Below are 26,277 nucleotides of genomic sequence, written 5' to 3' on the forward strand. Positions count from 1 at the left end.
TGAAATAGCATGGGTTTTTTTTATCAATTGCTTTGATATTAGATTAAAGGCAAATTAATTTTGATTTTTTTTATAAATAACTTTTTTAACTGTTAGATTTTACTTTTTTTTAATAGATTGTTAATTGGGCCAGTTGAACTATCTTTTGAAATATCTTTTCTAACTTATGTTGGAGAAAATATTTCAATTGATAGTTCTTTTTTAGAATTAGGATTGTTTATATTTATTAAAAAGTCATTAAAAGAAGTATCATTTGATTAGAAGTTAAACATGTTTTCAGTTACTTTTTTTAACATTTACCTACATTTTAACTTATTTTGCAAATTGTTTATAAATTTGGCCCTACTGCGATTTTGAATAGTTATTATTTTTGAAAAAAAAAATTCTCAAAAAAATTTCAATAAATTTTTCATTGGCAGAAATATGTTTATATTTTATTTTAGTACTCAACAATATTTATATTTCTTGACTATAATGGAATTTTCTGCAAATTGTGCAATTAGCTGGAAATGCAACATAATTATTCTTCATTTTTTCTTCTAGTTTTCAAAAACAACTCAAAGTTTGCTAATTTAGAAGAATAATTAATGCTTTTGAAGCATTGTTATTGTTGTTTGAAGACATTCTAATATTATGAACTTTCAATATAAATATTTAACTTAATTTATATTTTTTTGCTATTGAGTGATTTCAAATATACTTGGATTTTAAATGGATTTTTAATGTTGTTTTATTTTAATTCTTTCAGATTCTGTTTTAGTTAAAAATATGTCTCAAGCTACTCTATACATAGGAATGCATTTTGCACGAGCTATATTTCGAGTGAATATTGGTATGGATATTCCAAAAAAGTTATCAAACTATTTATTTTGTAAATCAGAAATCAAGTGAGCTATTTAAACTTTATTTAAATAAATGATTAATAATTTGAATGATTTTTGTTAGTTTGTTAGCTGTTTAATAAGAACACTGTGCATAACTTATTTCATGATTGTATGCATTGCTATTTCATGATTATCTTTTAAATGTATTTATATGTGCAGTTTTCTTTTTAGACACTTAATGTATAATTACAAATGCTCAAGCTCTTCATTTTTATTTGTTTTTACTTTATATTTTAATAATTTTGTTGTATTATTATTACAACAATTACATGTTATTTCTTTATTAGATTTTTACTGATATATATGCATATCCTGTTTACTGTATTGATTTGGTATCAAGAGGTCTAAGTATCATAGATTTAAAAAAATGTTTGATAAAAACATATTATTTTTGATTTTTCTTGGTATGCTTTGATTATAATAATATTTGTTTTCAATTAATACTATTAGTTACAAAAATCTATTTTAAACACAGGTGAATCTACAAATAAAATGAGGGTAGGAGGTGAATCTTTAAAAAGTATCAACTAATTCCTTAAAAAAAAAAAAAGGTCTTCAAAACTTAAATTCACCTGACTGAATGGTGTCAAATACCTGACTAAGCGACTAAATTTGTGGGGTAGGAGAGTGGAAAAAGGGGATGGAAGACTCCTCCCTCACACACACAGACACACACACACACACACACACACACACACACACACACACACACACACACACACACACACACCATAAAATCACCCCTGAACACACTAGTTAATCATGTATTTTCATTGAAATGTTCTTTATCCTTTTCAGAAAAATAAAGTTCTTAAATCAAGGTTCATAGTGAAAAGTAATAATAAGTTTGATGCAAGATTTGAATTTACTACAATTTGTACAGTAAATTGTTAGCGACTTTGAAAAAAACATTTTGACAGCTGATTGGTTAGGGTTAATAAAAATTAAGCATTTTCATTTTTGAGTAATATCTCAAGAATAATTTAAAAAATTTATAAAGTAAGTTATTCCAATCTCAATATTGAAGCAGTACATGAGATTAAAATTTTGTTATTAGAAATTATGGAACATCAAATTGGTATTGTGGACAAAAATTGCATATTTCAAGAAGCACTCTACAGCGTATACTTAAAAAAGTTCTGTGTCTCCATACTTGCAAAATTCAATTAATGCAACAACTAATCCCGAACTACGATGTATAGCATAGAGAGTTTATTAAACGAATTATTGAACCTCAACAAGGTGATTTTTCAAGAAACATCATCTTAAAGTGATAAAGCATTTTTTTTTACCTTGATGGCTTCATTAATTGCCAAAATTGCTGTGTTTAGAGTTTAGAGAACCCATATGTGGTTGTCAAAAAACAATTATATCCACAACATGCCACTGTAAATCAGAAAATACCATATCAGTTAATGGTTCAGATATGTAAACTTATAAACTCCAGCTTTATTTAAATGTTGTACAAATAAATAAAATGTACAAGCAGTACAAAATAGATGAAACATCTATTGTGTTGATTCTGTATCATATCATTATTTGGAAACAAAATGAGTGATATAACATGAGTTATACCATGAGTATGACATATATATCATTGGTGCATAGAGATAACAAGTATGATTGGTTTAAACTTATTGATTTATTTAATTTGTTGATAACTTTAGTATAGCAAAAAGAATGCTCCAAAGTGTGAAAAAATAAGACCTATTTATTTGATTATATCTTTTTAACGTTTATCTACCTTATCAAAATATTTTAATTGGTAAGTCTTTATTATATAAAGAGCAATTGCTGGAAGCAATATATAGTAACAAGCAAATTTTAAAGTCTTTTATTCTAATATAATTTAAAAAATAGTTATTATGTGTCAGTTTCTTACAATCTTCTAGTAAAGAATACTAGTTGCGTTGCTATATTAGAAAAAAATTGAAAAACTCTACCAACTGGCAGAGCTTTAAGTTAACTGGCTTTACCCTTAAAGTATTATTTACCCCTAAAATATTATATTAATTACCCTTAAAATATTATTTAGACTTTATTTTCCCCTTCTTAGTAATTTGGGCTGGTGGTAACTCTGGTTTGTCTACTGGTAAAATGACTGACTCTTTTTCACTTTCTTTGGCATTCACTCCATTTATTAAACTTCCATGTATAATAACAGATTCTTCCAATTTTGAAATTAACCTAATATTTGAATGTATGAAATGTTAGTATAAAACAATGAAGGTCATCATGTAAAATATTTATGTTTTGTTTTAAAATTTTCTCTTTTACATTTTCAATTGATAATTCAGAAACAGATTTGCAGAGTTTTGGAAAAGGCGAAAGTTATCTGTTATCTGTAGTTGCTTGTGGTATTTTTTGAAATTAAACTTGAAGAGTTAGTGGAATCATTATCATAAAGCATACAATAAGCAAGCAATATACAAGATATACATAACATTAAGCAACATAAAATTAATAAAATTAAAACAACAATACAGTAACTAAAATACAGTACTTAATTTTATTTGTAAAAAAAAAACTAATGATTAAGAAATCCTAGAAAACTCTGAGGACTTTTTAGAAAAATATTTTTTTGCTGGTTATAGGAAAATTAAAATTTTTAATATTAAACTAAATTTGTGAACTGGGTTCAAATTACCATATTTGGTCATTTTTGATAAATTAGTTTTTTTTGATAAATACTCAAAGTTAATTTTTTTTTTAGATGACAATTAAAAAAGTAATTTATCAGATATACTTAAAGAAAAGAAAATTCAAAAATTTAAATAATATGGGGGTTTGGTTTCTACTGTTCTAATGATAAGAAGTTTAGTATTTAAAAACAATTATTCTGTCAAATTTGGATTTAAAATAATGTAAGTATAATAAAATTATAATGAAAGAGTTCTGATGAATTGAACTTGCAACATATATTTGAAGATAAAAAGTTAAAATAGTAAAAAAATGTTAATAACTTTATAATTAATCATAAATAAGGTTTTCAAACATATCAACAAAATATCTCTTTGGTTTTGAAAACATATGTTCATGAGATCTACTTGTATGCTCATTTGAACCACAATCTTGGCATAACTTTGGAGGATGCGAATGGATAATTTGGTTTAAAATACAAGGATCCAATCTCTCTAAAAGACGACTCATTACATCTGTAAGTTGTTCTAGATATGATGTCTTACGAGAGAGAAGTTTTAAATAGTTTTTAATATCTTTGTTGTTTGCTTCAAGACCTTCCTCCGATAAATTGCCAAGGCCATAACTATCATTTAGAGTTATTAAATCAGCTGAATGATGAAGAGTGTGGTTAATTTGTGCCCATTGCATATTTGTAATAATGTTAAGTGTAGTATTATTGCATAACTCCTGAAATTTGTCTATTTTAATTTTACGCTGACAAGAAAATATACGAAGTATTATACTGATTTGAGAATGTAGTAATAACAAGCTATCTTTGTACATAGGAGAGCATAGATCATTTATGCTGGAAATTAGTTCTTCAGAAAAAAATCTACGGCCTTGTGACCCTGTTGTAGATGTCCCTCCCTTCTCACCAGAGTTACAACACATATCTAATCGCAGTCCAGTGTTTTCTTTTATTTTAGTAATAACCCTGTTTTTTGCATTATGTATTGGTTCACCAAGTGGTCCAGTTTTTGTAACCCAAAGTCTGTAATCTATATGACACCTATAAAGTAGTTTTAAAAACCAGGTAGTGCTGTTTATATATGAATGTGTTATACATATGCTTTTTTGGTCAGATTTAGTTTGTGGTTTTTTAGTAAGTCCTTTTCATGTGGCAAAATCTCCAGTTTTAGTTGGAATGATACCATCCTTATTAACTAGCTTTTCGTACAGCATCCAAGTTTCTTCTGATGATCGATCAATCGGAAATCCTTCACTAACTCTCCTGATATCTGTCCATTCAGTTGTTTTTGTTTTGCAAAGTATACAATCTGCACCTCCTAGTCCACTGATAAGTCATTTAAGCTTTAAATCCTTCATTGTATCTTGAATATAAATTTTGACATTGATATAATTTTTGCCAAATAGACAACACATTCCTTCAGCATTCAACTCTTCTCGTGTGTTATCAGTAGTTGGGACAATAAGATCTAGCAAATCTTTATTAGTTTCTGTTTCTCTTATCAAAAACACAGGACTTAATGATCTCGATGCATTTGGTGAATAATTTTGCTGCAGGGTCATATTTTTACTCGATGGCATATTAGTTTTAGAGGAATAAGACCATATTGAAAGATATTTGATTTCAATCATTTCTTTTGATTTCATTGATACCTGTTGCCTTGCTCCATCACAACCATTCTTAAAACACTTCTGATACTCATCGCCATCTACTGGAATAAAAAGAATCTTTAATAATATTCAAAACAGAATCAATTGTCATTTTTACAAGCTCTTTGTATTGAACAGAATCACCTCTTCCAGTCAAAATATTACTAATTGTAGGGCGCAATTTTTTTCTTCCTTCAAGCAGTTCATTGGTTGTTTGAAAATATATGCCTTTTGAAGCGAAAAGAAATCTTAATTTTCTCATTTGCTCTTTACTTAATGTAAGGGAATGCATTAGAGCAATTGATTCATCTATACTAAAGATATCTATTGTTTCCATATGGTTTGTAAGAATAGCATTTCCAACACAAGCAATACTTTTATTATTTTGTGTGTTAACTCTATTTAAAAGGTAACCCAATAACTGGTTAACATGCAACTCTGGGCACTCATTAGTGATAAATTTGTTTATTGTTTGTCTTTGTTTTGAAAACATGGTTCTGTTATGCAAGCATCCTCTACTTCATAAATGATATCTTTTGATGCTTGTGAAAGTATAAATGCATATCCATTTTTCTTCAAATGTTTCTCTTTCAGGCGTTTATAACTTTTCCATGTTTTTTCACACACATTTTCGAACTCCATTGAATTAACTGATAGTTCAAAATCTTTATAAAGTATTTCTTTAATGGCTGAATATGTTACTGAATTTGACTTAACAGTTTTGTCAGCTCTAACAAATTGTGTGAATAAATCTATTTCTGTGATGTATTTTACATTTTTATTTTCCTCCATTACATTTATTTTTTATTTTGCTTTACTTCTGTTGAAACAAACACAAAATCATATTAAATAACCAATTAAAAAATTTTTAATGTTGATATTTGTAACCAAAAGTAAAATATTCACATATTTTAAGGAAAAAGTAATTATCACTGTTCAACTTTTTTAAATCATGTAAATAAAAAAAGTACTAACTTGCCTCAGTTCTCCTTGAAATATTTGAAAAGAAGAAATGTTAAATATTTTAAAAATGTATGACACAGTAGAGGCAAGTTAGCACTTTTAAAAAAACTTAAGATTTAATCTGATTTTTTGTAAAAAATAACAACATAAATATATAACATAATAACATAATTAATTTTTAAAAGCTTTGAAGAAAAAAAACTAAAAAAAAACAACATATTTTTAATTTATTTATTCAAAAATATATTCCATATCAAACTAAAAACAACTTTTACATAAGTGTTTTATCAATTTTCATGTCATTAAATTCATTTTGAATAGAAACTAACCAAATTTACTAAACTTTCATAGATACACAAAAAAAATTGAAAATTCATCAATTTCAAAATTGCATATCATCACTTAGAAATTAGCTAGAAACATAATTTTTTTTTTTATTTATCCACAAATTTATCTGACTTTCTGAATAAATAACTTTTATAGACTTTCTCAAACAAATATTTTTTCTCTATTTCCACTTCTGGGCCCACTTCTTAACAAGAAGCGTTTCACTGAAACTCAAAAGCAAAGTGAGTCTCACTTTATGAATGAAATAGAAGAGTTATTTGATATAGCTCATGAGAACGCAATGAATATCATGACGATTGAAGAGGACAAGGATTTTATAAGAATACAAAGAGCAGGAAGACAAGGATGCATGCTTGCAGTTGATCAGAAATTGTTTAAAAAGGAGAAGACAATAGCAGAAAGAAAAGCACAAATTGAGCAACGTGCAGAAAGGGAAAAGATACGAAAAGAAAGTACTGAAAAACTCCTTCAATGTGTTTGCCAGACTTGGAAGATGACAATATTGAAATCAACACTGAATTGGATGAATGCGAATTAAATGACAATTTCAAACCTAAAAGAAAAATGCTGAAGAGAAAAATGCCGAAGAAATCCAAAACCACAACAATTATGTCACCGGAGCTTGCAGCTGCATTAGACCGAACAAAATGTCGGATCGAGAGGCAACTTTTACTATTGTTGCAGAGTTTAGGACATAATGTTGAAGATTTATCCCTGTCGTTTAGTACTGTTCGAAGAGCCAGAATTAAAAACAGAAAAGAAGCAGCTGCCCATATAAAAAGTGAATTTAATCCTGATATACCGCTAGTTGTACATTAGGACAGCAAATTACTAACAGACATTACAAGTTCAATTTCGGAAAAAAGTCAATTGTTTAGCAATTTTGGTAACGGGAGAAAATACGGAAAAGTTGCTTGGAGTTCCCAAACTTGTGACCGGAACAGGTACAGCAATGGCGGATGCCACAGTTTCTACCTTAACAGAATGGGGAGTAAAAAAATAAATTGTTGGAATGTGCTCCAACACTATATCGAGTAACACTGGCTGTCATTCCGGAGCGTGTACATTAATCGAAAAATTATTTGAGAAAAATCTATTGCACTAAGCATGCTATGCAGATGTATTCAAGTGTCTTTTTGGCCCATCTAGTGAACCAGATACTTTGTTATTCAAACGGTTCAAAGACAACTGGAACTATATTGATCAAAATGAATTTGAATGTCTTGATAAAAACTTGTTCAGTGGTTTAAACAATATTTATTTAAATGATCTCAAAGATGCTGCTGTTAGTTTCGCAAAAATTGTTTACAAACTGTTAGCCAACTAAGAGATAATTATAGGGAATTTTTGGAACTGACAATAATGTTTCTTGACTATATCCCTCCTAGAGAACAATATTTCAATGTGCCACGTGCATTTAACCACGCATGGTGGATGGCTAAGGTCATCTACTGTATAAAAATGTACATGTTCTGAAAGCAATTCAAGGCTACTACAAAAGAAGAGAAATCTCTGTTGGAGTTCAATCTGTTTTCAACTCTTCTGTACATGTCTGCATGGTTTTCTAGTCCATTTGCTTCCAAAGCACCTGCTAATGGTTTGAAATTAATGAAGAAATTTGAATTGTACAAAAGAATTAACAAAAAAGTTAGCGAGAAGACAACGGCTGCATTAAAACGCCATTTATGGTACTTGAGCAAAGAACTCATTGGATTGAGTTTCTTTTCAAGTAATGTATCACATGAAACAAAACAATAATTGATTGAAAGATTGAATAACGAACCACAAGAAGACAGCCCAAAAAGATTGGGAAATGTTAATGACATTCATTTGAAGTCAATTGAAGATTTTTTAGCGTCAAAAACATTAGCATTCTTTCAATTTTTGGGAATTGATGAACAGGCTTTGCTTGACATTGATCCAGTTAGCTGGGACACAGATGACATTTACAAAAAGGCTAAAGACAGAGTGAATGGATTGAGATTTGTTAATGACTGTGCTGAAAGAGGTGTAGCTTTAATCACTCAGTATAATGAAATACTGACCAAGAACGAGGAGCAGAGACAATTTCTTCTGCAGGTTGTGCAACAACACAGAGAACAATTCAAAACGGCAAAAAAATCGTTACATTTTGAGGGACATCAGGAAAGTACTCCAATGAATTGACTTTTTTGGATTTAATATGTTTTAGTCATAGACTTTCAGTACTGTTATTAATTTTAAATTTGTTAATTAATATGACTAAATTAGTTTGATTAATATGTATTGTTAATGCAAATTATGTGGCCTGGCAGTGATATCATTTTTTCAAAAAAAGTTCGCGAAACCAGCTTCTGGTAAAATTTCAAACCTATTGAGCTACCCCTAAATATCATTTTAAAAAGCTGAAAATTTTTATTTAATTTTTTTACATTATTTGTAACAATACTAGAAGGTGAGACTTTTATATTTTGAAATTTTATTTTTATGCATCACCCTACTGAGGGGGGAGGGGTGATAGATTTTTAGGTGTAAAGGTACTTTTTATCTATTTTTTGAACTTTTTTTTTAAATTTTTAAAATAATTTCACACTTGTCTTTCTTCTCAACACTTAACTAACAAAATCAAAACTTTGCTTTACAACTGGTTTAATAGTTTCTTAGGTAATACTCAGTTAAAACTTAGTTGCTACTCAAAAAATTTCTTTTATATCTAATTAACAAAAACCTGTTTAACTGGCGTTTCTAACATATATAACATTTTTTATTAGTTAAAAAAGCAAATTGAAATGGCTAAAATGTTTGAAGTGATAATTTTACACAAAGTTTCCTTGTAAACTGAAAGTTTGTTTATTTTTTACCATATTTGCTAAATTTTTACCCTATAACCACCTTAACACTTGGATTATAGTTGCTAAGCAGTAACCGTGTAGATTTGACTAGTTTTGTTAGCTTAAAAGCCAGTGAAATAATATGAATGATGTGTATACTGCCTAATTCAAAAATTTTCAAGAAAAATCATCCTAAGTGGTAAAGCACATTTTTACCTTCATGGCTTCATTAATTGCCAAAATTGTTGTATTTAAGGTTTAGAGAACCCATATGTGATTGTCAAAAATAATTACATCCACAACATGCCACTGTAAATCAGAAAATGCTGAATCAGGTAATGGTTCAGATATGAAAATTTATGAACTCCAGCTTTGCTTAGTACAGTAGTACAGTATACAGTAGTCACAGAACAAGCTGTCACAGATAAGAAATCACATTCAACAGGCTTGACCAGGAAGGTGTGCGATTTCAAGTCTTTACATGACCACGCAAATAATATTTTGTTTTGATGATTTAACCACGGTTTTAAACAAATGCGCTGAAATATTAGTTTTTAATTAGTTTGAAAATAAATAATTTCGACACGTTTATCTTTACTAATGTTTTTTTATTAGCAAAACGCTTTTAAATAAAGTAGCTAATGATTTTAATTAAAGTTCATCATTGAAAGTTGTATAATTTTTTATTTATATTATTTAATTATATAAGATTTTTTTATAAGTAAAACAAGAGTAAAAATTTAAAAAAAAATTTTATAAGCGACGATTTTAAATTGCAAAGGTCTCTTTAATAAACTTTATATTAGAATCATTAATTAATTAAAGTTTTTGCTGAGAAGAAAAAAAAGACAAACTTTTTTTAAAGCCGTTTGAATTAAATAACTTTGATCTTTACTTATGTTTTTATATTATTGAAACGCATTTAAATAAAGTAACAAACCACTGCTAATGATTTTTTATAAAAACATTAATGAATAATATATGTTTTTTTATATTTATTTAAGCATTTATTTTTTATTATAAATGTTTTTAAATAAAAATAAATTATAACAATTTTTTAAATAAACGATTTAATTATTTTTACTGTTTTTACTTTTTGTGCGAAGAATTGTTAAGAATCTTTTTTTAAACTTTTAAATGTATGCGTTTATTAAACAATTGTCAGTTGTAAGTTGTTACTTTATTTAAAAAGGGTTTTGCATAATATGAAATTATAAAAACATTAGTAAAGATAAACGGCGGTTCAAAGTTATTTATTCCAAATGTAATTTAGATAATCTTATCATTATAGTTTATTATTTATTTTAGTTAAGTTTTAATTTTATTTTTTGCTATTTTAGTTTTAGTTAAGTTATTTTTATTTTGTGTTTCGCTATTTTTTTTAAGAAAATTTTATTTGCTTCTTTAACGATAAGTTTTTTTTTTATTTCTTTATATTTGAGTTAAGATTTTTATAGCGCGTTTTTAAAACGCATACAAATTTTTAAAACTTATTAACAGCCGTGGTCAAGTTAAGTAAAATCAAATAGTATTTGCGTGGTCATATTATGACGTGAAATCGCACGCCTTCCTGGCCAAGCCTGATTCAAGATCTGCTTCTTGTTATAAGTAATCAAAATATGATGTATTTTGAGAAAACTTTCAAAATATGATGACTTTTCAGACCCTATCAGATACAAATATATAATATCTCAGGGCTTGTAATGAAGAAAATTGCCAGGCGTGTTATATCACGCTCGTAAAATTATAGTATGTTGTCATCGAGCGCAATTTTGCGCGATCGGGGTAAGAGCCGCGAGAGCGATTTTGAAATTTGAAAATTGCGAAAAAACTGTGTTTATAAAGAGCTTTCTATTTGTTATATGACTTTCATTCGTCAATGTTTGAAGTAGTATCTACAACAGCGCATTTATACTACTTCAACAATGTAGTTTTTTATACTTCCCAACTTCTTGTTTTTTATTTGCGCCAGATTGCTATTTTTTTAAACTGTTAATGGTAAAAAAAACGCAACCAAGCAAAAACGCAAGTGCCTAATAAGTTCTTATAATAGTATTGAAGAATAAATTCGTGGCTAAAATTTTTTGCTTTCGTTGTTTTGATATGTATTTAAAACACTGTTAACTTAAATTTACAATTAACGGTTTTTATATTTCTTGATATTTTTTTAATAATTAATTTTTTTCGTAAATTAATTAATAATTATTAAATATATTTTTTTACAATTTCTTATTTAAATAACGCTTTTTTTTATCGTCAAAAAATAAACCTATACTATATACAAAAATGAATTTAAAAAAATCTCCATTATGAAAATTTATTTTTATTATAAACGATGTGTGGAATATTATTAACAATAAATCAAATAAATCTTACTTGACGTTTTTACAAAGTTAAAAATATTCAGAAGCTTTAACTTTCTTGTAGTTATTTCCTAATTTTCTATTTCCATTTCATTTGCACATTTTTATATTCACATTGTGTTTCCACGCGCACTTGGTTAAAATAGTTAATATTCCATTATTGAAATTAGCTGTAATGACTTCAAACTGTTTATTCATTATGTTAATGCAAAACGGAAAAATGCTGACAAAACAGCAAAACAGAAACATGCAGAAAGTGAGTGGCGTAATGCTTATATTTTATATAAGTACTTAGTATAAGGATATAAATATAAGGAAGACGGAGTTTTACTGTTAAATCAACAAGTTTTATCATTGCCTAAAAAATTTAATTACAAATATTTTATATAAAAACGAAATAAAAGCTTATTATTTTTTTCATCCCAAACTTTTGAATGAGCGTGATTTTATACTCTTGTTATAAGCTGAGCGAGCATTATTTATCGCACCTAGAAGATTTAAAAATACCGTTTACGGGTGTGTTTCACGAGCGCAGCGCGATTGCGCCCGCTTTATCACAAGCCCTGATATCTGAAAGATCTGATATTATAAATTTCTATTTGATAAGTGTCAAGAAAGATTTATCAAGAGATTTAGGTAAAATGACAATGTAATTTTTTAATCACTAAAACAATGATGATGTAATCTTTTTATTAGATTAAATATGTATCTAATTATGTAACTACATTTTCAATACATTTTTGGACCTTTGAAGACAAAGGATTGTTAGAAGAACCAACCCAAATAAAAATATGACAACAGTGTTCTATACAGAGAAGAATAAGATTTGAAAAAAGAGATTTGTTGAGATAAAGAATTGAATCAAAATTAAAGAAATTGGGAACACAATAAAGAAAGGCAACTTTATATTTCATCAATATAAAAATGATAACAATATTCAACAATAGGTCTAATCAAAAGAACATTTTTATTTTATCCAGATTTATGTTCATTTAAAAAGTTATTCTCAGCTCTAGTTTGTCCTCATTTAGAATATTGTGGAATAAGTTTTAACTCAGAGATTGATATGACAAGTAAAATACTGACTGATATGACAAGTAAAATACTGTAAAATACTGACTAAATATGACGAGGTAAAATACTAAATATGACAAGTGTAAAATACTGACTAATTCATGGAGATATAATAAAATTCATGGAGATATAATAAAATTCATGGAGATATAATAAATGTCTTGAAATGGTGCAAAAATAATAAGTATGATAAAAATCTATTTGAAATTGAAAACCCTGGTCATGTCTTTTTTTTTTTTTGAACATCTTCGCTTCCAACTAGGCTGCAAGCAACCACTATTAGAGTTGCAAGTTACTGGAAGAGAAAAGATGAAGTTTATAGAGCAAGATAACAATTGAAAGACGATTTATATCTTATGATAAACATTTGAAATTTCTCCCATTTCAAGTCTTCATCTTTTTTTTCTTTAGGAGTGGTTTATAAATTAAACTTTCTTTCTAATGATGTAATAACAGCATCATCCATAAAAAAGTTTAAGATGCGAATTGAAAATCATCACAAAAACGAATAGCATTTATATGACTGATTCGCATTTCTTTTCCTTTTTTTTAATAACTTTTTAAAACATTATAGCATATTCAGATATTAGACCTAAATTTGATTGCATTTTGTCTAGACTAGTATATATAGTTGTATCATCAGCAAATAGATTCTTTTTAGTTGTTGTCTGTCAAGGTTGTCTGATAGATCAATAGTATAGATAAGAAACAATACAGAACCAAGGTTAGAATCTTGTAGTACCCCAGAAGTTACTTGTAATAAAAACAAGTTTTTACCTTCTACAATGACATTATTAATGCGGATAGAAAGAAGTGATTTAATAATCTCAAAAACTTTTCCAAATATATAAAGCAATTATAGTAACTTTATTGGAACATGTTCTTATTTTTTTGTAAAAGCTTGTTATATAATAGTAAATGATAAGTTAAAAACAGATAGCTTTTTTATATTTTTACATTAACTCCATAAAACTTATAACTAATGTAGATTTTTGTTATTAAAATATATTTGAAAATAAATTTTATCTTTAAAGAAATAAAGATTATCTACAATGATAAATTTTATCTTTAGATCGTCTTTAAATGCAGTTAAAAAACCACCTAACATCTTAATTAGGACTGATGATATAAATGATTATAACAGTACTGTCAAATTTATTGCACCACTTTTGGAACCTGATATGTATACCGTTCACAGATTAACTGATGAAGACTTTGAAAAATCTCTGTGGATGGATTCATGTATTATGCTCATTTTTCATAAGAATTGTATTAGTTCAGTATCTGATTCACTATTAAAATCTTATTTGCCTAATGGAAATGTGATTATTTATTCTGACAACCTAAATTTTTCTACAGAAGCCCTTAAAAGTTTAAACAAATCAGGTAAGACATAATGATAAATGAGTTGTAAAAGATATATATCAGGGTTTCCTCTCAGCATGCAAAGTATGAAATTATTTGCACAGGCATGCAAAGCATTTAAAAGTATGCATTTCTGTTAAATTGCTATGAAAAAATAACAAGAATTTTTAAATTAATTTTTTTTAAATTTAAATCAATAGTGTAGTTTTGTGTAAAATTTCCAAAATAAAATAATTACTTTTTTTTTTAGATTTATTATTTGTGCTTAATTTATTGATTATTAAGATTTATGTTATTTACTTCAATTTTTTTGGTTTAGTTATTTTAAAATTTATATTTTCAAGATTTAATTATAACTAAAATAGATAAATGGCTAAAAAAGCATTATAATATCTCGAGAAAAGAAATTCAATTTCAAATATCTTGAAAAAACAGGTTCAAGTATGTTTCAGCTGGTAACCACAATTTAGTTTATCAAAATTGTTGTTTTAATATATACTGAAGATGTGTTGAAAGATATCTTTTTGTATATCTCTGGTGTATATTTTAACATGAGTTTGAATCTGGTATTGACTGAAATATTTTTATTTTGGTTAATAATGGATTGCTCAATTTTTTATTTTAGATTTTGAAGTAGATTTTTAAAGAATTTAAAAGTCATTAAAATTTTTTGTTTTTTATATGCTATTATAAAATTATAAATTCATATGCAATATATAAAATTAAGAGCATGCAAAAGCATAAAAGTAGTTAAAAGTAACATTATGAAGAGCTGGCATACAATTTCATAATTAATTAATAATTCTATTTGCTGCATGGACTGCTTCAGTAACATACAGGTAGTACTTGCTATCATTGGCGTATATTTTGGTAATGTTTTAAATAAATAAAAAAAATTTTGGTAAATAAATTTACTAGAAATTAAGTTTTAAATTTTAGCTCGTTCTGGTAAATTTATTTCAAAAATGTTAATGTTGAAAAATAAATAAAAAGACTTTAATGGCATCAAAAGTTTCTTTAGCAATTAATCTTTGTTTTTATTTATCACAAAGACTGAATAATTAAAGCTTTGTTAAAATCTTTAAACCATGTGAATATTATATGTTTATATATATATATATATATATATATATATATATATATATATATATATATATATATATATATATTTTTTTTTTTTTTTTTTTTTTTAGATTATTCACCTCCCTAAGGCCCGAGGGGGGCCACTACAGTCGAGGAGGCTACTCATTTTTTTAGGTTTTTTATTTTTTAGTTGTTATTTGTGGTGCAACCCTCTCTCAACTCTTTAACTCCGAAACACGAACCTTGCCGAGCAAGGCCGCTGCGCGGAGAAACTAAGTTGATATATATATATATATATATATATATAAAAAGTTGATATATATATATATATATATATAAATATATATATATATATATATATATATATTTATATATATAGATATATATATATATATATATATATATATATATATATATATATATATATATATATATATATATATATATATATATAATTGCATGCTTTGATAAACAGTCTAACGCCATACTAAAATAGGGGCTGTCAGGGGCTTCAGTAATGAAAGGAGTGTTACTACATTGATGATGATGATGATGATGATGATGATGATGATGATGATGATGATGATGATGATGATGATGATGATGATGATGATGATGATGATGATGATGATGAGGATGATGATGACGATGATGATGATGATGATGATGATGATGATGATTTTTATAGTTTAATTTTTCATAATTTTCATAGTTAATATTTTTCTGGTTTTTTTTTACATAAATTTGATTAGTGAGAAAAAAAAAGGTTAATAGTTTTAAGCTAAATATATTCAATGTAAATAAAATAAAATAATTCAATAACAATAAGAATAAATTTTTCAAATATTTTCAGTAAGAAACTCTTTACCTGATATTGTAAAGGGTGATGAATTTTCAAATTTATGGAGATTGGGTTTTCATATAAAGGATTACCCTATTCAGGAAATCAAAGATTTGTTTCTCAAAATGAATTTAAGAATTAATGTACAAGAAAACGATCATTCAGAAAATCATTATTTCTGTGCTTACCTATTTTGCTCCAGTCAGCAAGTAAAAGAATTTATTTTATTAATTTTTACTCCTAATATAATACTAATGATAATCTTTTACTGTTGTTATAAAAAAAAAAAAAATTAAAAGAAATAAACTTTTTTAGGTAAGTGATCTCTTTAAAGTGTCTTCTGATATAAATGGAGAGTTTGTCAATGCAAATAAACTTAAAATACGATTTAGAGATAATAAAACAACATCAGAATTTTCTAAAGACGAGTTTATTATTTATACAAACACTAATGAAACTGTTGGATTTAATTGGCTAGTTTACAATAGCTTTCTAAAATCAAAACATTATGGAAAAAATGTTATATATACCAATTTGATTGAATCAACACAGAATTTTCTTACAAGTTTTAATGTTAAATCTATAAAAGAAAATGGGCTTGTTTTAATAGCTCGTCAACAAACATCAGGTAAAGGGCGTCATGGAAATCAATGGTTATCTCCAATTGGTTGTATGATGTTTTCTATGAGTTTTTCCGTTAGGTTAGACAGCAAACTTGGTCAAAATCTCCCATTTATTCAACATATAGCTGTGGTAGCTTTTGTTAAGTCTATTCGTGATCGACCTGGATATGAAAATCTTGATATCAATATCAAGTGGCCTAATGATATTTATATTCAAAAGACTATTAAAATTGGTGGTGTAATTACTAGCAGCTCTCTATTCAATAATGAGTTTAAAATTGTTTTGGGAATGGGTGTTAATATAGCTAATGATAAACCAACTGAATGTTTAAATAGTTACATAAAAGAATATTGTTTAGAAAATGGTGTTAATTTACCAGAACTACTTATAGAAGATGTTTTAGCTGCCACACTAAACACAATGGAAATCTTAGTTGACATGTTTCAGTTGAAAGGCGTTGATGCTTTGAAAGAATTATATTACAACTATTGGATGCATAGGTAATTTTACTTACAAATATACAGTTTTATATAGCTGCATAGGTAACTTATTTAATTTTCTATAATGACTTAAATATGACTTAAATATATAATGAATATAGAGAAACAAACAAGTTTTTGAATTTAAATACAGTTTTTTATACCAAAATTTAATATATAATATATATAACAGTGCTGTACACTTAAAGAGTGATGAGTCTAAACTATGTAGAGTTTGTAACTGTAACAGCTGTAACACACAAACATACAAACATATTAAAAGTTAGTATTTAAAATGTTCATCCAATTCGTTTTTGAATTGGTTAATACTGACTGTGTCTATTGTTTCTTGATTAAGATTGTTCCAGTCGTTTACTACTCTATTGGTGAAAAAATTATGTCATTTTATATTTCCTGTATATTGCCTTCTCAGTTTACTATTATGACCTCTAGTTTTATATCCGTTATCTAGCATTTTGGGTTTTGTATAATAATTTATGATATAGTACCCTTTCAAACATTTGAACATTTATATTAAATCACCCCTGCTTCTGCTGTACTCCAACGATAGTATATCCAACTTTTTAAATCTCTCTTCATAGCTGTATCCTTTCAAACTTTTAATTCTAGAAGCTCTGTGTTAGACACTCTCTAGCTTATCATTATCATACTGCTGATAAGGATTCCAGATGGGAGCTGCATATTCCAAATGTGGATGTACTAAGGCTATGAACAAGAGTTTCATCATTTTTTTATCTAAATATTTAAAAGTGTGTTTGATCTGACCTAGCTTTTGATTTGCTTTATTTATTGCTTTATTTACATAGTGTTTCCATTCCAAATCATCTAAAATGTACACTCCTAAATCCTTTTCCATGCTTGTGTAGGCTAAAGCTGTATAATTCATTAAAACTTTGTGCTGGTTATTTCCTATTATCATACCCTTACATTTTTGCTTTTTAGATTTCATCAACCAATCATTTAACCATTCCATTAATAAGTCTATATCTTGTTGAAGTTTAATAATATCATTATGGTTTTTTATTGCTCTAAGGATTTTTGTGTTGTCAGCTTGATTTTATTTTGTTGGAGATATCATTATTATACACTACATATAATAGTAGTCCTAGCACTGATTCTTGTGTTACTTCAATCACGACCTCTTCCCATTCTGATTTATTATTTCTTATCACCACTCTTTAAAGTCTGTTCTTCTGAAAAATCCCTGGCACCAGTCTAATAATTTTGATTTAAAATCAAGAGCATTCAATTTTAACAATAATCTTTTATGATCAACTGAATCAAACGTTTTGGCTAAGTCTAGAAACAAAACTGTTACATTCAAACTATTATCAATTGAACTTGTGATAAAATCTCGAGATTCCAATGAGTTGGTCACACAACTTTTATTATTAACAAATCCATTTTGGTTTTTATTAAATAATTTATTTTCTACTGAATATTTCATCATTTTATCTTTAATTATCTTTTCCATGTCTTTACAAACTACAGATGCTTAAGATACAGGTGTATAGTTGCATGGGTTCAACTTGTCACCATTTTTAAACAGTGGGATGATATTTGCACACAACCATAATTTTGGAAGTTTACCGGTTTCAAATGATTTATTAAACAATAACGATAGTGGTTTGGCTAAAGTGGATTTGCACTCTTTTAGAACTTTTGGATGAACTCTGTCCACTCCAATTGCTTTATTAATGTCAAGTTTGTTTAAGTATTCTTCTACAACAGAGGAATTAAAATCTAGGTTTCTACAGATTTTTTGTTTTCTCTACAGATGTTTTTCTACAGATTTTTGTTTTTCCATATCTTTTATTGGAGCAGATGAAGTTTGTTGGACTATATATTTTAGATTTGTTAAGTAAAATAATCAGTATAAAAGATTTAGGCCTTTATCATGACAATGGTTTAATAGTAATGCGTAGAAAATCTGGTCCACAGCTCGACAAAATTAGAAAAGATATAAAAAAATTTTAAAATATTGGCGAAATCGAAATAAACATAAATTTAAAAATTGTGAATTTTCTTGATGTCACATTTAACCTCTCTGAAAATTCATATAAGCCTTTCAAAAAACCAAACGATGAACTATTATATATTAACATTAACTCTAACCATCCACCCCAAGTTCTAAAACAATTCCCGATTTCAATTAATAACAGACTAAACCAAAACTCCTCAAATGAAAATGTATTCAATTCCTCTAAACGAATATTTGAAGATGCCCAAAAAAAAAGTGGTTTTGAAAATTTTGAACTAAAATTTGACCTTGAAAAAAAGAATACAAAAAAACGAAATAGAACTAGAAATGTAATTTGGTTCAACCCCCCTATATAACAAAAATGTTTTTACTAACATAGGAAAAGTGTTTTTAAAATTGGTCGATAAGCATTTCCTGCAATCTAATAAATTACATAAAATTTTTAATTGAATTTTTTTTTTTTTTTTTTTTTTTTTTAGATTATTCACCTCCCCAAGGCCCGAGGGGGGCCACTACAGTCGAGGAGGCTACTCATTTTTTTGTGTTTTTATTATTTTTATTTTTTAGTTGTTATTCGTGGTGCAACCCTCTCTCAACTCTTTAACTCCGAAACACGAACCTTGCAACCGAGCAAGGCCACTGCGCGGAGAAACTAAGTTGAGCGCGGTACTTCCAGGGACGTGGTGGGAGTCGAACTCCGAACCTCTCGCTTACAAAGCGAGCGCTCTTACCACTACACCACTACCGAATCACAATTAAAGTTAGCTACAGTTGCACAAAAAATATGGAAAGAATTATAAAAGGTCACAATAAGGCTTTGTTAAACAAAAAAGAAATCCTAAATGAAAAAACTACAGAAAATTGTAATTGTAAACAAAAAATCAATTGTCCAATGAGTGGAAGTTGTTTATCAAAAAATGTGGTATATAAATGTGTTGTTTTCTCTAAGAATGTACCTGATAAACAATATATTGGCATAACAGAGGGTGAATGGAAAAAACGTTTTGCCAATCATAAGCAATCTTTCAAGAATAAAAAGTATTCAAAAGACACCATGCTGTCAAAATATATATGGGAATTAAAAGAAAAAAATATTGATGATTTTATACTGAATTGGTCTATCCTTAAAACAGCGCCTGCATATGACAATATTTCCAAAAAATGCATACTATGCCTACAAGAAAAATTTGAAATAATTACACATGCAAATCAAGAATGCTTATTAAACAAAAGATCGGAATTAATTTCTAAATGTAGGCACGAAAATAAGTTTCTCCTAAAAAACTATAAAAATAAATGAGTTCAAATAATATTTACATTAACTACCCTTTTTAAAAAAACATTTAAAAAAATAGCATAAGTAATCATTTCTAAAGTATTCTTTTTATAATAGTGTCAGCGAATTTCACAAATGTGTTAAAATTTACAGTAGTTAAGACATTTGCAACTTCCTGTAATTTAATTTTTTGTATAAATTGAAGTTTTATTAATTTGATCATTCATTTCTGATGAATCTTTGTTGATGAAACACAGTGTAAAATGGAAAAAAATTTTTGTTAAGTGATTTACTACTAATATATAGTTGCTCTGTTCTTTTAAGAACATTGAGCACTCTATTGTGTAGAATACTTTTTAAAGTTGTTTAAATATGTAGAAAAGTGTGCAATAATTTAGAAATTTAATTTAAATTTTGAATAGAAAATCATATAACTAAAATGAAGAAAAACAACAATTTATGTGACTTGAGTTTTTATGCCTTGTAGGCAATCATCAGCCATAAAATACTAAAAAAAAAACAATAAAAAAAATACAATGGAACAAGTTCTGAGAACTCTATAGCGACATTTAACAAAAGAAGGAAATAGATATAAGAATGGTTGTTTAATCACCATTGTCATAGGAGGACAACATAAATTTGTTTTTGTCCGCACATAGAGACTAATTGTATGGCCAGCAACACCTAATATTTTTTCATTTAACAGATGGAACAAAATTACTTTCTTTTACATGCCATGTTTTTTTAGAAAACTAGGTTTGTTAGAACATGCTGTTGCTAGGTATACAATGTATTAGATAGACATTTGTTTTTCAATGGCAGATTTGTTAAAGCAATTGCAGTTTTTTAACTACATTGTTGTATAAAATATTTCTACTGTGAGAACCAATTATGGTTTTGATGTTAAGCATCTAAAAATATCTGTCATAGTTTAGTTTTTGTGTTTAGTATGTGGCTGACAGGGAAATGATTCTGGACAGTAAATGCATGTGTTGTAAAATTCATTTATTGTAAAATTTTATTTTTCACTTGGTAAAATCAGCATGAACACCATCGTTAACAGTGAAGCTTGAATATCTATCCCATAACCAACTTCAAGTTAGTTAAATATAATTACTTCTATAAGAAAAATTGCATTCTATACAAAGAAATAATCTTCGAGCATCATTTTAACTGTGCTGAGCTCTCCTTTTCGACAAGCGAATCAACAAATATCCTTTTAGTTAAAATCAGTAAATGCATGTGTTGTAAAATTCATTTATTGTAAAATTTTATATCCATATTGTTGTTTTTAAGGCAAATACAAAAATTCCCATTTTTGATAGCAAATATCCAACAGCAGCTCTTGCTTTTGTTTTAAAACATTCATTCTCATTGATTGTGAGCAATGCTTCCAACTATTTGTTGTAGTTAAGGTGAATGGTTTTGCCCAAGTCAGCATGAGTGCTCCATCGAGTATTTGATATTGATTACAATGAACCACTTGTGAATCATTCAAAAATGTTTCATAGCTTTGTAGAAGAAAAAATATTACAGTTCTTGTACAATACTAGGAAAAACTGAGTCCTTCGATGCAACAATCTAATGCAGCCTCCTCTTTAACTAAAAGAAAATGACCTAAGCATGGCAAGAATTTTGCCAACTTATTGAACTCCAAAATTTTAGTTTTCATGCATTTATATTTTTCAGTCATATTGCTTGAGTTGTCTTGAGACTGGCTTCTGCAGTTGTTAATTTCCAAGTTCAATCTTATGCCTGAAAAGCCCACGGTTGCATTTGCTAAGTTTTCACTGTGTGGTTATCTTTTTTGTGGTCTGATGAGTTCTCATGGTTCTGAATTGATGCCATGGATTTTTTCCAATCTTTAGATCCCATTGAAATTTAAAAAAATTTTGAGTATTCAAAAAGCTGGATAATAAGATAACAAATTTATAAACTATGTTTTTTTTATTATAAAACAAGAAAAATAGGTTGGACTGTTTAGTCGTCTTTGTTTTGCAAATATATGTTTACAACTGTTGTAAACATTAATTGCAAAACAACACCAATTATTTTGTTTGTTTGATCAAAGTTTGTCTCGGTATGTTAAGTTTGTTAAATCATTTCTTCTAGAATGTTAAACTTCTAGAATAGGCGTTGGTTGAACTTATAATTAAAAACATAATGTAAGAAAAAAACGTCAAATATTAAATGAGATCAATGAGTTGATTGATTTTTAAAGTTATTATTCATACTAATTTGTCTATAAATATTTATACGAACTTTCAATAAATATTTGTACGTTAACGTTAATTAAAAAAAAAGCGATTTGTCAGCTTTGTTTAACTAAAAAAATTTCAATCAAAAATGAAAAAAAAAAGAAACTACAAAGAAATTAGAGAAAAAAAAAAAAAGTTTTTTAACGCTTTAAAAACCTGTGTAGGTGGTGTGGGTGAGGTAGCTGTAAAGAATTTTTTGGAAATCAAGTGTCAGGTTTAGATCCAAAGGCTAAGATCCAAATTTCAGATCCAAAGTTTTTATTATGGTTTTTATTTAATTCTTTAATTAATTCTTATATTTAATAAACTTATTTTCAAGCATTATAAATTCAAATTCAAAAACATTTAAATTTAAGTTTTAAATTTTTTTCAAGGCAGTCAGCATGAATGAATGAAAGGAATGAATGAATGAAAGGAATATTAACATTTGTTAATAAAGATGACATCACGTTTAAATGATTAGGCGTTGATAAAAATCTCATATCCTCTTTTTCTTCCTTACACGACTTTTATAACAATAAAAATAGACATTTTTAATTTTATATTTAAATGAAATTAAATATAACATAAAAAAACATATATGTAACTTCATATTTATATGAGGACTATTCTCAATACCAACCATAATGTACCAAGATAATGGAAATAATTTATTGATTATGGACTATGGAGTTTACCACTGTTAAATTTTTTCGACTTTTTTTTTTTTATTAAATGCTTTTTTTTTTTAGCAATGCTTTGGTATCACTAGAATGTCGAAACAATGCTCAAGCAAAAATAATTGGTTTGGATGATAATGGCTTTTTGCGAGTTCAACTAGACACAGGAGAATATGTTTCTCTGCAACCTGATGGTAACAGTTTTGACATGACCAAAAATATGATTATTTTAAAATGAGTGTTGATAGTAACTGAATCAAACAATAATATTTATATAATATTAAACAGTAATATTTATTTGAATATATATCTATATGTGTGTGTATTTATGTGTGTGTGTATAATATATATATATATATATATATATATATATATATATATATATATATATATATATATATATATATATATATATATATACATTATATATATATATATATATATATATATATATATATATATATATATATATATATATATATATATATATATATATATATATATATATAACAGAGTTAACGTAGTAACTAATATTAAACTTTTATTCAAAAAGAATCAAAATTAATTTTTTAACTATAATAATAATTTTATTATTGAAATCTGTACGCTCATTTTGAAAAAAGTTTTTGAAACATATCTGTCTTGAACAACTTCTACTTTTTTCAAATTTGGTACTTAAATTGCTACTGTTAAGACTTTTCTTTTCCTATGAAAGCTTTTTTAAAAAACTTCAAAAGAAAATATTTCTGCACCTTTCGGATCAACATCAGTTTTCAACGTAAAGTTATTTTTTCTATTGTTTGTTCCACAAGAGTGTGTGTTGCAGTGACGGATCCAGGGGTGGTATAGGGGTTATGTATCTCCCCCCTCCCTCCCCTCCTCATCCTTCCTTACCAGAATTTATATTAAATTTTTTTTTGCAAAAAGACTGTTTTGTAAATTTAAGAAGTTTTTTTTAAGTTTTAATATTAACATCACCATAACTATTTTGATTTATTAAATTATTTTTGATCTATAACGAGAATGGTTTACTTAACAAATGACCCGCAAAAAACTGTTAGCTCTTGTGAAATATGGTAGTTCAAATTTACACGAATTAAACTGCTCTGACAAACAAGATTTTCTACTCAATAGAAAATCTCTTTGTATGAATATGACACAAGTAAAGTAATAATTATCCAGGTATGCATAAATTATAATCATTTTAGCTTTAAATCTAAGATTGGTATTAGGGTGTTTCATATTTTATCAATTTTTGAATTTGAATTCGCGAATCGATTTATAAATTGACCATTTATATGAATATAAGTTTAAAATTAAGAAATTATTCTACAGAATCTTCTGAAATTGGTGAAAAATCCAAATTTTTCTTTACATAAACCTATTTTGTAACTCGCAAGCGTATCTTAATTTTTTCAACATGCTCCTTTTATGTAATTAGTATTCAATCCAACATATAATATTTAAAAGATTAGAAAATTTTATAGGATAAATGTTAAGGTCCCCGCCAGGCGTTTAAAACACCCAACATTTTTGCTCAAAATCGAACTTGGACCCTAAAAATTAAATATATATATTTTTTTGCTCAAACTTATATCCATATAAATGGTCAATTTATAAATCGATTCGCGAGTTTAATTTCAAAAATTGATAAAATATGTAACACTCTAAAGGGTATAATCAAGGATGTTTTAATAGATGGACTTTTAACTCGTTGTTTAAAAGCCAAGATATGCGCGCTTGCAATAATTATAAATAACAATAGGAAACATTTGCGTCACGTGGAGATATGATAATTGTCTCATCTATCCAATTAAATAAAAAAACTTTTTTATGTAAAGTATTGTAGTTAATGTATTTTATTATTTTGTTAAAAAATATTTTATATATTCCATCACCCTTGTATAACTCCTGTATAACTAGATAACGAAAAGTTTTTAAAAAGTTTTTAAAGATTATTCTAGAAATCTACTTGTAAAAATAATTTTAATTGCAGAAAAATATCAAAACAAAGTTGTGAGACAAAAAACGACTTGATCTCCCTCAAAAAAGAGAAGTTTTAAATCGAGAAGATTTAAATCGAAGTTACTAACTAAAAACTAATAAACTAAAAAAGAAGTTTTAAATCGAGATTAGCAAAATCTAAATGTTGGGAGTAATGGTTGCCAACAACCTCTAGTTCAATCCATAAATGATCTATGATATGACCTGCAACACGTAGAAAATTCTTTTTACTTTACAATGTTCATTTTAGTATATCAAATATTGCATTTGCACACAAATATCATTTTTGACGTCAAAGGTATTTTACAAATAACTTATTATTAAACAAAGTTTTCAAGTCAATTAAAACAAAGTTTTCAAGTCAATTAAAACATTTACTATCACATGAGACATTCTTAATTACATAAAATGCATTAATATTTCCCAAATGTTTGTGTTTTACGGGTAATAAAATGTTTTCTAAAAGAAGTTTGCAAAGCAAAAATGTCGGTTTATTTTGTAAAATTATTTCAAAAAATGACGCTACAAATTCAAACGCGCATAGAATTTCAATAATTGGCGGGGCCTCTGATATATAACAATGCGTTAAACGTCCTTAGTATAACTCTATATTTTGCCTGCAACCTTGTTGCAGCACAAACTTCTTTTGATATATGCACAAGGGTAGATCACACTCAGGGCCGCCGAGTTGGAGACAAAGGGGGCATACATGCCCCGGGCGCTGGAATATTAGGGGTTCCAATGGTTTTTTTTTTTTTTTTTTTTATACTTGACATTATTGGTATTTACAACATCACACGGGAAGTTGTTCAAAATATTTACATCTCTGAGAAAGAACTAGTGTTTACGAACACTTAGTTGACACTGTAATCTGCCTAACTTAATTTTATGACCTTGAGTAAAAAGGTAACTGTTAATTAAACAAAAAAGAGAGTAATATTCTAA

General features: G+C 27.1%; 1 protein-coding gene across 1 annotated transcript; it reads left to right on the forward strand.

Moving 5' to 3' along the window:
• Positions 1-727: 727 nt before the first annotated feature.
• On the forward strand, positions 728-23,649 carry LOC105849906 (biotin--protein ligase). The gene is made up of 5 exons (XM_065792042.1): positions 728-887; positions 13,814-14,127; positions 16,043-16,239; positions 16,346-17,154; positions 23,401-23,649. The coding sequence occupies exons 1-5, from the start codon at positions 769-771 to the stop codon at positions 23,564-23,566; spliced, it is 1,605 nt and encodes a 534-aa protein (XP_065648114.1). The 5' UTR covers positions 728-768; the 3' UTR covers positions 23,567-23,649.
• The last annotated feature ends 2,628 nt before the right edge of the window (positions 23,650-26,277 follow it).

This window comes from Hydra vulgaris, chromosome 03, assembly GCF_038396675.1.
Source record: "Hydra vulgaris chromosome 03, alternate assembly HydraT2T_AEP".
In the NCBI taxonomy this organism is placed as follows: Eukaryota; Metazoa; Cnidaria; class Hydrozoa; order Anthoathecata; family Hydridae; genus Hydra; species Hydra vulgaris.

Excerpts from the sequence above, each read along its gene's own strand:
- LOC105849906 (XM_065792042.1), top strand. The coding sequence starts at position 769 with ATGTCTCAAGCTACTCTATACATAGGAATGCATTTTGCACGAGCTATA. Across the intron at positions 888-13,813 it reads TTTTGTAAATCAGAAATCAA|ATCGTCTTTAAATGCAGTTA; the intron begins GTGAGCTATTTA and ends TTTTATCTTTAG. Across the intron at positions 14,128-16,042 it reads TAAAAGTTTAAACAAATCAG|TAAGAAACTCTTTACCTGAT; the intron begins GTAAGACATAAT and ends AAATATTTTCAG.